The sequence below is a fragment of the Lissotriton helveticus genome, chromosome 6 (assembly GCF_964261635.1).
Source record: "Lissotriton helveticus chromosome 6, aLisHel1.1, whole genome shotgun sequence".
Taxonomy (NCBI): Eukaryota; Metazoa; Chordata; class Amphibia; order Caudata; family Salamandridae; genus Lissotriton; species Lissotriton helveticus.
In genome coordinates, this window is record NC_136067.1 from 1,132,057,445 (window position 1) to 1,132,070,225 (window position 12,781).

General features: G+C 45.0%; 1 protein-coding gene across 3 annotated transcripts in view; it reads right to left on the bottom strand.

Annotated features, from left to right (window-relative positions):
* Window positions 1-12,781, bottom strand: part of LOC144763310 (uncharacterized) — a 109,853-nt gene that overhangs the window by 13,420 nt on the left and 83,652 nt on the right. For all 3 annotated transcript variants that reach the window (XM_078648787.1, XM_078648785.1, XM_078648786.1), the window contains exon 6: window positions 11,753-11,842. In XM_078648787.1, coding sequence (XP_078504913.1) covers window positions 11,753-11,842 — 90 coding nt within the window. The remainder of the gene's footprint in view (window positions 1-11,752; window positions 11,843-12,781) is intronic.

A 12,781-nucleotide genomic window follows, 5' to 3' on the forward strand; every position in this document is an offset into this window, starting at 1 on the left:
CCATGATCACCCGGGCGGTGGCCCAGGTTCGCAGGCAGGGAGATTCCGTGGTTCTGATAACGCAGTTTTGGAGGTCACAAGTTTGGTTTCTGGTTCTTCTAGAACTTTCTTGGGATTTTCCAATCCAACTCCACCGAACTCCCCATCTTCTGTTGAGTCCGGAGGGAGTTCCTCACCGCCTGCTGGAGGACGGTTCACTTCAGCTCATGGGCCTGGCGGATTACAGGCAACGCTGGAGATTGCCGGGCCTTTCGGAGCACGCTGAACTTCTACTTTCCAGAGCTTGAGCGGACAGCACCTCCAAACGATACAGATCGGCTTGGACGCGCTGGGTATGTTGGTATATGCGACGGGAAGTGGATCCCATGGTCGCAGATTTAAAGCATGTTCTTAATTATCTGGCGGATTTGGCAAAGAACGGCTTGGCGTATAGTTCGGTGAACACGGTCCGTTCAGCTATTTCAGCGGGTCATGCACCGTTGGATAGAGCCCCTTTGGGGGAACATCCTTCTGTTTGTAAACTTTTCAGGGGCATTAGGCTATCGTTACCTCCAGAACCCTGCTATTCAGTCCTCTGGGACGTTAACCAGGTTTTGAATCTATTGTTATCTTGGCAACCGAACCGTTTCCTTTCTAGAAAAGAATTGTCGGCTAAATTAGCAATGTTGCTATGTCTGGTGTCATGCGGATGTCAGAGCTTTGGATATTACAGCGAGGGTTTTCTCCCCTGAGGGTGTTACCTTCACAGTGAGTAGACGTATTAAGTCCAATACCCGTACAATCTCTTATCCTGCTTTTGAGGAGTCACCAAAGCTCTGTGTGGTTCACTGTCTGAAAGCCTATGAGGAGGCTACGGAGGAAGTCCGCCCTCCAGGCGAACGACAACTCCTGATAGCCCTTAAGAAGCTGTTTAAAGTGGTTTCATCCCACACTACAGCCCGCTGGGTACGTTGGATAATGCAAGAGGCGGGCTTTAATTCGAGAGCTTTTGGTGCGCATTCGGCACGAGGAGCGATGGCTTCGAAAGCATTCAACCTAGGGGTTCGGTAAGAAGACCTTATGAAGGCAGCGGATTGGTTGTTGGAATCTACCTTTAAAAGGTTCTATTTTAAACCGCTGCTGAATGTGGCTCAGGTGGTCATTGACGAGCTTTAAAAGAGCATAATCCTCACCTCCGGTCCTGACTTAGAATAGAAATTTGCCTAGCCTACGAGAAGGTAAGTTTCAATTCTATTAAGGAGGCGGAGGCCAAGATTATCCCACCCTGCAAGCTCGTTGGTTGCTATCCCTCCCCGTATGGATGTAAGTAATCTTTTTATCTGTTATAAAGGGGTCATGGGATTGGACTGGGTGGTCTCTTTATGATTGGCTAACTGTTGCCTTATTCGTTCCACCATTTGTGTTTTCATGCCTGGATGTGGTTGCAATTTTGTTTTCTTGTGCCTTTTATGGTGTTATTACGTGTTTGATTGGTGTTGTTTCTTTCAGGCAACGATGGTGCGAAACAGAATGCGTAAACATGGGGAAGTTCATCCAGCGAAGAAAGAGGAAGTGCAGGAAGTGACAGAATGATTTATTGGATAAGGGCCATGGACGTTGTGGAAGGACTGGCCAGAGACTATCTTTTCTTTTTTCCCTAGTTCTGTGGGAAATGTAGTTTATTATACATGTTTGAGATAAGCTGCTGTTTGAAACTTTGGTAATAAAGCGAAGAAAGAATTAGCATAATCCTCACCTCCGCGTCCTTAATAAATTTTAAACTTACCCTCCCGTAGACTTGGCAAATTTCTATTCTTTTTAAGAATGTGTTCTCAACATATTCGGCTAGTTACAGCAATAAGTTTTAGGTAAGCTTTAAAGCCTATATTTTGTGTCGTAATTATTTCAGACACTACTAAAGGCAATTGTTACATTTCTGCCTTTACTCGGAATGGGGCTGGAATGTTGCAGGGCATGTTAATACAAACTTTTTGGAGATCTTTAAATAAATACAAAAACGTGTGTGCATAACTAAATCTCCTGATGCTTGCATTTTAATGCAATATATGCTGAAAATAAATATATAACAGCTGCTAACAATGTTAGCATTCTATTTAGCTCAGTGTCCAGCTTCTTCCAACCTGAGCAGCAAGCGCCTCTAAATGTTGTCATTTTCCTGCAATAGTGCATGAGTTATCAGAGACAGCAGGAGTGTCCTTTCTAAAATGGTGGCATGCTAGCTCCTCACAATACAAGCATACTAAAGTGAAAACTATTGGCTTTGTCAGTGCTTGCATTCTTCAAGCTATAGTGAGTCCGCTGTGATTTGCCATAGCTATCTTTCTAGACTTGAATGTTTTCCCAGTGTCACAGTAATTAACTGAAATGTTAAGGTGTGTGTGATCCAGCCCCTTGGGAGCCCTCGGAGTCTTGCTGTTGGGAAAATCGATATGTCATTGGCATGATGTTCCTGGTTGGTGTTAGAAAGACCAAGTCACGCCGCCATTCTGAGGGAGACCTGCTTAGGGGTTGCGTGTTCAATTTACAGCATGCATGGCATGTTATATTTACCAGCTTGTGAAGACACGCTTGAAAAAAAAAAACTAGTAATTGCATTATCACAGCAGGTTTTGAGACAGCAACATGTTACCAGAACAAGGTTAACATGTTCTGTGTCAAAGCATAAGAAAGTGGATATTTATAAAACATCCTTGATTAGAGGGACGTCATGATGTTTTGGTTGTGAAGACGTGAGTAGTAATTGCCACTACGAGCGAGTTTGCGCAGTCATCAACCAATTTACATTTGCGCTAATTCAAGCTAGGGGCAAACAAACTGTACAGCACAAAAATGTTTTTACAAAATATGGTATTTTCGCCATGACTGAAGCAGCTTCCTCCCACCCCCAGCACACACACAGACCCTATTCTTCAAATAGGTTTCGAGTCTTGGAGGGACAACATCCTTTGATTCTGGGCAAATCACTTATTTTCACCATACCTAAAAATAAATGTGCCTATCTGTAATGCAACTGGCTTCTCATGTCAAGCACTCCAAAACCTTCATGTCGAGTTTGCACTATATTAAAGTGCAAAATAAAACATAAAAAAGGAGGAGACAGGTTTCCAGGGCTATTTGTTTTTGATTAAACTTAATGGCGGCTCCTAGATTGACATGTGCAACTTGGAATATTTGTGGATTGAATGACCCTAAAAAACGTAGGATTTTTTATGAGATGCTGCAGGTGATGCAGGTGGATTTAATCTGCCTGCAGGAAACCCATATCCCTTGGGGTAGCCATGCTCATCTCAGATTTTTTGGTTATGATTTAGTGGCTTGCACTCGCCAAACTTCTACAATCAGGGGTGTTGCTATTATTTTAAAAACCGGAGTTGGGCGGGTCAGAAGGATAAAGCAAGATAATTCTGGCAGATGGTTAGTAGTAGAATTATTGGTTAATGATCGTTTGCTTTCTGTCTGTTCGATATATGCTTCTAACCTTGATGACCCGCAGGTCCTGAGGAATTTAAATTTAGAGTTAGCTACTTGGGACCATTCAATGTTTTTTTGCGGGGATTTTAATATCAATATCCCTAGTCAGTTAGATATAATCAAGCATAGCGCATATGTTGGACGAAAGCCTCAATTTTATAAGGCGCTCCGGATTCTTCTTACTGAACATGGTCTGATAGATCTTTGGCACTATCACTATCCAAATCAAGAGGGCTACACTTTCTATTCAATACCCCATAACAAAATGGTCCGTACTGATTTTGTTTTTACGTCTGCTCAAGCTGCAGGGTCTACTAAGATCGAAATTAACCCAAGGACCATATCTGACCATAATCCCATTATTTTCAGTTTTCCATGGGATCGTCCTGTTAATTAAATCAGGCCATGGACTTTCGATAGGAAACTTTTATTAGATAAATTGTATCAGGAACAGCTCACTGTTTGGATTTCAGAGTTTTTTTAAATTAATAGTCGCACCGCATCAGTCAGTACTGTCTGGGACACATTTAAAGCCGCATTGCGCGGTGAAACTAAGAGATTTGCCTCCTATTGTTGGAAAAGTGAGCAGCAAATTGTCAAAACTAGACTAGCAGCGCTTCAACAAGCCGAATTGGATTTAAGTCTTAATATTTGTATGGGGGCAGATTTAGCAGTAAGTTTGAAATCGGTTGCTATAGCAAAGTCCAATTTACTAGAGCCTTTTTATAAAGATATAGCAACCAAGTATTTCCAATTTCGAACTTCTATGTATGAGCTGGGGGAAATTCTGGTAAGGTTCTAGCAAAACGTTTACAACAAAGGGCCGTAGCTAATCAGATTATCAGGGTTAAGGACCAGTCTGGTATTATTCAAGACACACCCAGTGGTGTTGTAAATGCTTTTGTTGACTTTTATTCGATCCCATATACAGAGGATACGAATATAACTTTACAACAACAAACTAGCCTGGACCAATTTTTTCAATCTATGGATACTCAGAAGGTTACAGACGATCAGAATCAAATTTTGGCAGAACCTATTAGTTGGGAGGAAGTTGTAACTGCTATGAAATCCCTTTCCAATGGTAAAGCTACTGGGCCGGATCTTATCCATTTAGAATTTTATAAGACTTTTTCATAAATATTTAAACAGCAAATGTTAGAGGTTTTCCGCCTTGCCCAGACTGGATCTGTCCCTGATTCTTGGCGACAGTCGACAATTGTCCTCTTTAAAAAGAAAGGCAAGGACGAATTAAACCCTGCATCATACCGGCCGATAGCGCTAATCAATAAGGATAGCAAAATCTATTCAAGGATATTGGCTTTTCGCTTAACTCAAACAATTCTTCCCCTGGTTTCTATTCGCCAGCATGGGTTTATTCCCGGCAGGGATACGACGGATCACATCAGGCGTGTTGTTGCCCTGCTAGACTGGGCAAAGGTTACAAACTCCGCCCTCGGGGTGATCCTGTTGGACGCCGAGAAGGCGTTCGACAGGGTCACCTGGGGGTATTTATGGGATGTCTTGCGCTGGAAGGGTTACACATCGGAGTTCATCCAGGCTCTACAAGCTCTGCATATATCCCCAACTGCTAAAATTCGTATCTCTGGTAATGAATCACATTATTTTTCTATTAGCAGGGGCACCAGACAAGGATGCCCCTGTTCTCCCCTCCTTTTTGCCTTATTTATCGATCCCTTTTTAGGTTTCGCCCTGGGCGTTGGCAACTGCGTAGCAGTTGCCCCGCCCACGGCGAAATCTCATGATTCTACATAGGGGCTTTGGTTCCGCCTCAGTCTCCCAGTGGCTAGCTCCATAAATGGAGGCTAGCCATTGGGAGACAGAGGCTGTCAATCACGCTTTCCTGTGAAAACGCGATTCGGGGGCGTTTCTCGGGCTTTTTTTAAGCCCCGCCCCTTTGTCCTGGGCCACGCTGTGATTGGCTGCCGGCCCGGGACACCCCCGTGACGTCATTCCCCGGGCTGCGCTGTGATTGGCTGCCGGCCCGGGGCCCCGTGACGTCATTCCCCGGGCCGCGCTGAGATTGGCTGCCGGCCCGGGACCTCACTTGTTTTCGCATTCAACGACTTGTAGCCCTATTATCCCAGTGAAATCAGGACTACACGCTCCATGTTGGAAAGAAAAAACGGTGACTGTGGCAGCTAATTACACGTGGACTTGATAACATGACAGTTATGTCCTTCGATTTATGAGTCACTCTGAGCACGATCTGCATGAGAGTTCGCTTTGCAAGTCACTCAACCTCCATTACCATTAGAGCAACCCTGTCAAGATTTCCAAATCTAAAGATGAAGTTGACCATCTTTCTTGACTGCAAATAATATAAAAGGACCACCAAAATTGTGCGAGGGGTGTGTGAAAAGGATAGCACTTTGCTGTCAGGAAAGTCCAAATAGTTCAATTCAAATCAACATGACAGCCTTCTTAGAACCCAATGCAAGACTACGGCTACGTATGCTTCCGCCACCATCTCTGTGGGCAGGACTTACTCTTACAGATGATAAAAACCATCCCAACGCAAGATGACCGCCATACGTCCCTTTTCTATGTTCATTCATTACTGTTATAGCGCTAGTTTGCTGGGCTGCGCCGGATCTGGCAAGTAAACAGACACCTGTCTGCGGTCCTCGCGTATAAACCTGACTCGCGCCGCTCTGTCCATAGAGTCTCCATCTCGTTGGTTTACAGCTGGCATTACGGAAAGTACAGAGGGACAGGTTGAGTAGGCTTTTATCGTAGCGCGTTTTTTGGACCTGGGGCAGAAAGAACCCTCCGGTGCAGTCATGAGTCTGGACAAGAACGAGCTTTGTGGGTACCTGCTGACCTGGGTGAGTGCTAGCAGGTACTTGTAGAGACACCTGTGCAACTGGGAGGAGCACTGGGGCGCCTGTATGTTTACGTAGTAAACTATAACTACCCCCTCTGACCCGAGAGTTGAAAGAGCAGTTGTAATGTATTCGTTGGTTGGGCATTCCTTCTTAAAAACACCGATTTCTGGCACATTGTTTCTTTTAAAGTGAGCCAAGACCAAAACTCGTAGGATGCAGTGAGTATTGAATGAATTCTCTAGACTCGAAAACTGTCAGGTGCCTATTGACAGGAGTGGCCACAAGACCAGCCACTCTAAAAGGGTCAGCGTGACGTAGGACTCCTTCACCCAGTTGTTTTTCAGAAAACGACAGTAAAAATTTAACAAGAAGTCCCAGAATGTGGAGTAGGCTTGGCTCAGGTATCTACTGGGTGATGGTGTCAGACATGGCATGGAAGGGGGGGGGGCTGTTTTCTTGACAATTACGTTACGTGTACAGTGCAAGACTTATCCATTGAGGACCTGGTATGGTGGGTGGCGGTTGTAAGGGCTATACAATCTTCCTCTTGTGTATCTTTGTTACAAGACGAGTGCACACATTCCAAAACGGCATCTTTTAATGAGCATAGGTCAAATGGTAATGACCTCTTGAACATACGCTGGTTTATGTGCCAGCAACATTTTGCATGCTCGGATATGTAAATCTATACTGCTGACAGGGGTGAAGGGAAGTAGCAATGCTATTGCCTACAATATAAGGACTGTTTGAAGGTGCCATATACCACATGGTGCCAATTTACAATGCCAATAGCTCAAACTTTTCAAAAGGCGAAACCATTGCATTGTAAATGCTTGTTATGTTTGATAGAAAAATCTCAGACTATTTCTCCTATCAGTGTTCATGGAATTGAATACAAGACATTGGCATATGCCGATGATATTATATTATTAACTGATAATGTCACTCGATCTTTTCCTGCATTGGAGACTCTGGCAGCTCAATTTGGCTCAATTTCGGGCTACAAGTTAAATATCGCAAAGACGCAAATTTTGCAATCCGCGGCTATGCCACTTTCTCATGTTCCTATAACTACAGAGGCAACATATCTTGGTATTCAAATTTCGCCAGATGTAGATCAGATCCCGGACCTGAATTACCCCCCTATTATCGATTTACTTCATAATAAGTTAGAGCGGCTGGATCATTTACATCTTTCGTTATTTGGTCGATGTAATATTCTTAAAATGTTTGTTCTTCCAAAATTTTTATATCTTTTCAGGTCTATTCCACTTCTAATCTCCACTTTAATTTTAATAAGAGCAGAAAGGATATGTCAACGATTCTTATGGTCATATCGTAAACCAAGGAGGGCGGCTAAGTGGACCTATCTCCCGCAGGATCGTGGGGGCTGGACAGTTCCGAATTTAATGTATTATTATTGGGCAGCTATGATCCAACACTTCGCTCTTCCTTTGCTAGGAGACGCTGCTGAGCTTCCGTTACATCTGTCACCATCAATATATTCAATATCATTGGGAGATGCCACAAAAGGTGTATTAACTCGTATCCTCGAACCGAGTTATTTAAAAAAAACTACATTTAAGGTTCTGTGGGCATTATTCTCGGTTTGGCAAAAAGTCCGTCGTCATTTTCATATCCCTAAGCTCAACTATTACACCCATTAAATGTTTCTGGGTTACTTCCATTAATATTTCAAGAGGGGGTGGCTATTACCTGGACATCTCTTGGTTTGAAGGAGATTGTCGATCTGGCTGATCTCGGGCAAATGGCTTCTTTTTTTTTTCTGAAGGAGAAATTCCATCTGCAGTCTAATCACTTTTTTAAATACCTGCAATTTAGAAGTTTTCTTGATAAGAAGCTCCTTGTAAACTTAACAATGTTTCAAAAAATTGATATAGTTGAATTAATAAGAAGGAAAGTAAAAATTGGCAGTTTATACCAGTCTTTTCTATCTCAACTTCCAGATGATTTAGATGATCAGAATAATAAGTGGGCAACTAAATTTGGAGTACCCTCTGTTGATTTAAAATTTCCGCTGGTTTTAGCCAGGTCTGTTTTGGTTTCAGGTACTCTTCGTTCGCAAAGTTATATGGCTATGTTTACCCTTTATTATACGCCTGCAAAACTTGTCAGATGGGGGGGTTGTTAGTGGGGGCAGAGGGTCGTTTTGTGCAAGATGTAAATTTCCGTCTGCAGATTCTGTTCACATGTTCTATGACTGTCCGGAGTTATCTTTCTTTATCAATCAAATTGAAACTTTTCTTACCCAGATAACTCAAACTTCAGTTAAAATCTCGGCGGAAATGGTAATCACTGGTTATCAATACTCTATGGCCCCCGAAAGAACAAGATATTTGCACGCTTTTCTGTTTATTGCTATGGCCATGGTCAGACTCTGCATTACATCGCTCTGGATAAATCCCGAATCTCCTACTTTTTGTCATTGGAAGGCCAGGATGTTGGCCTGGTTCAAACTAGAGGCTTCTGTTCAGGCGTTCAGAGGAAAGAAAAGACGTTTAACTGCTTCTAAGAACTGGACACCATTTGAAAAGTGGTTGGCAAATTAATAACGTCCTTTAATTATTATTGTATAATTTCTTATGTATAAATTATGTAAGATTTATGTTTGTTTGTTTAACCTGTCTCCCACCACCACGGGATAAAAAATGAAAAAATAAATAAATAAAAAAAATAAAAAAAGGAGGAGACAGAGTTTAAACGCACACACTCGTATGGAGTGTGTTGACAAAGTTAAAGGATGTGGCGTAACAGCTGGAGTAGTCCTCTTTGAGGCTGGGGAACTGGGAGGCTCAACATACACAGCTCCCAGTGGACGCACAAGCGCATTAATAAACTGAATCGCAGTCCCAGAATTACAGCATGTTTGAGCCTCCCGCTAGACTCGAACCCGGTTTCTTAGTGTGAAAGTCAGCCGCCCTATCTGTTATGCCACACAAGGCCAAAACAGCTGTCACCAAAGCTGAGCCCGCCATGCATGGACTGCAAGGCTGGCAGGCAGTCGCGGCTACTGCTCGCCCAGAGGTTCGCTGTACTGTGCGTAGCACTCCAGCTCCGGCTCGCAGAGCATGTATGCTTCTTGCCCAAGGTTCCGGCGCCGATGTTGGTGCTCGAGTAAGCATTCAGCTTGTGCAGCTTCTGCAGGAGCTCTGAGTGTCAGATGGTCAGTTAGTGGCACACAGGATGCCAGAGCCGGCGCTGGGAGTATGGCGGGTCGAGTTAGCATGGCACGCCATGGCCAGCAGCTGCGACGCTGGTGGGGCTATGAGGCAGCGGCAGCTGTCCGGGAGTAGCATGGGGAGTGGTGAAGCGTCGTCCCGGGTAGAGAGCGGTGGAGCAAGGCGTTGGGGGAGAGGGCAGGAAGCTGGCAGATGTGCCAACGGAATGTGAGCAGCAAAGAAAACAAGCAGTCCCTAAATTAAAAGATAGCCAGCAACGTAACTAAACTGTGGTTGGTCGGTGCTGCTTCCTACAAAAACGGAAGTGATGTACCGGATCGCCAGCCAACAATAAGCCGGATAAGAAGAGCAATGCCAAAGTTAACCAATGGCAAGGAGGAAGAGAAATTACCCTCCATATTCTGTTTACTACAGGTCTTGCGACAGCTGTCTGGGAGCTGCACGGCGAGTGGTGAAGCGTCGTCCCGGGTAGAGAGCGGTGGAGCAAGGTGTCGGGGGAGAGGGCAGGAAGTGAGGTGAAGCACAACTCTCAGTCCACGTCATCTTGAAGTTGGGGGAACTCAGCCAACCAGGGACAGGCTCATGCCCCCTCCCACCCACTGGAGGGTGGCATAATAGGGGGTGTACTCACCCCAGGGAAGGGACCCAGTGGTCCAAGCCTTTTACCTACCTGTAATGCCCCTACATCTAGTATATAGGGGCACCCCTGAACCTTGCTTCCACAGACGAGAAGAAACTACAAGAAGAAGAAGAAGAAAAGGGACCTAACAGCCGTGCAGCAGCTAACAAGAGGAAGACGCCCACTGACTTGGCCCCAGTCCTACGGCCTGTCTCCACCTCAAACCTGCTCCTGCGAAATACCGGTGTGTCCTGCAGCCAGCAACCTCAAAAACCCTGGAGGACCTGCCTTCATCCACAAAGACTTTGTCTCCCGTGAAGAACGGATTTGTTCATCTGCAACCTCTGGCCTTGGCCGGAATCCGCAAATCTGCACCACTCTGCACCTGCCGTCCACGGCCCGAGCGGGCTGATGAGGGGTGATGCCTCAAAACCAGTCCTAGGATGCTTGTTTCCAGTCCAGGGAGGACCTGGCTTGGCATTTCGGGCTGGACTGTTCCCACTGGGTGCAGGGTCAAAACTGATTTGCATATGGCTGGGTCCAAACTGGAATGGCATGGTGAGCAGAAAAATGATGGATTAAGGCCTAGATCTCTGTACTGGGGTGAATGTACGACATTGTTCTGCATTCTGTCCATCAATTGTTGTTTTTGCATTTGTCACCCCGAGTGGGACGGGTATGCCCAGACGTGTGTCTCGTGCTCTCCATGCCACTGGAGTCAAGCTGGCTGATGAGGACTGAAAGACCGAAACCGGTCCTAGGATGCTTGTTTCCAGTCCAGGGAGGACCTGGCCTAGCATATCGGCCTGGACTGTTCCCATTGGGCACAGGGTCAAGACTGATTTGCTTATGGTCTAAACTGGTATGGCATGGTGAGCAAAAGAACAATAGATTTAACCAGATCTCTTGACTGGGGGTGAATGTTTCATTTGTTCCGCATTCCGTCCATTATTTGTGTGTCACAGACAAGCAGGGTGGCAAGAATAGGCAAAGCAAGAGCTGCCGTTATTCAGCTAATGTAGATCTGGAGCTCCAAGGACCTAATAATGCAAACCAAGCTCGGGCTTTTTAACACCAATGTAAAATCCATCCTGTATGGAGCAGAAACTTGGACTATAACAGTGACAACCACCAACAACCTTCATAAATACCTGTATGAGGGAAATCCTCCAAATCAGCCAGCCAAACACCATCAGCAACAACAACCTATGTCAGCAGACTTTCCAACTCCCTACTCATGAAGAAATCATGAAAAGACACTGGGGCTGGATAGGTCACACCATCCGCAAGCCCACATCAAATACCACCAGGCAAGCCTTCACCTGGAATCCTCAAGGGAAAAGGAAAAGAGGAACACCAAGAAATACCTGGTGTCGAGGGTTCGAGGCTGACTGCAAAGAGATGGGATACACCTGGAGTCAGACTGAAAGAAAAGCCCAGGACAGAGATGGCTGGAGAGTCCTTGTTGGTTGCCTATACACCCCAGGAGGGGTGGTAGGCATAAATAAGTAAGTAAATTGTGATTAGCGATGAAGAGGCCATGGCCATTCCAAATGCACCCAAAGGGAGTAATCAACTGTCCAAACAGAACACAACTATGATACTATACTTACTGGTGCAATGACTGACTCTGCTGTCTTCTCGTTTTGTGCCAGGACAATCTGCAAAGACGATCTCAGACTTGGAACTGGGTGACGGGAATCCTGCCGGACAAGATATCACATCATTCTTATGTAAATTATACCAGTATCTTTAGTAGGGTTAATAAATCACCATTAACTCAACATTATCCTGGCAATTGAGATATGAATTAAGCGCCAATACCACTGTTAAGGAGATACAAAATAATGTATGTAAAAGAATGCCTATTTAGCATGATCTCCCCCAATGGTTTGGACTGATGCTGCTGGTGTATCGACTCAAGAGTACATAGAGGCCTGCTAACCAGACCTCAGCGCCAGAGTTCTAACCCTTTACAAAACGTATGCTCAATCAATCAGGCATTTGTGAAGCGCACTACTCACCCATGAGGGTCTCAAGGCACGGGGGGGGAGGGTATGTTGAATTGGCTATCCCCAATTGGCATAAATTAACTTACTTATAAGTCCCTAGTATATGGTTCCCAAGGTTACCCAGGGCGTGTAAGTGAAAGGTCCACCCAGGGCTGTAGCACTGAGTGTGAATAATCACAACATGGCTCCCAGCCTGCCATTGCAGATTGGAAGGGGGGTTTAAACTGCCAATATGACTTTGCCATCTAAACCTATGGCACATCGCGTAACAATATATGTAAGAATCCCCTAAGGAAGGTCTAGCAAGCTCTTAGGCAGGGAGCTGTAAATTATTACATAGGGGATATAGTCGTATATGTCCTAAGAGTTAAAACCCTATCAAGCCCCTCATGGCCAAGGAAGGGTTCAGACATCTTGAGAGAGGGCAGAATAGTGCCCTCTGGGATTGCTAGATGCCACATATAGCCGGAAGTCGTCATAGAGTAGCAAGGATCCTGGTAGCCCATTGTCCCATTGGCTAGTAACCGCATCACCCCCTAAGGTAACTTTCTTGGCTTAAATATGTCAACATGAACCTCAGATCACTTTGGACTAGAGAAAGGACCAAAGAAGGACTGCCCTGCTGTACCC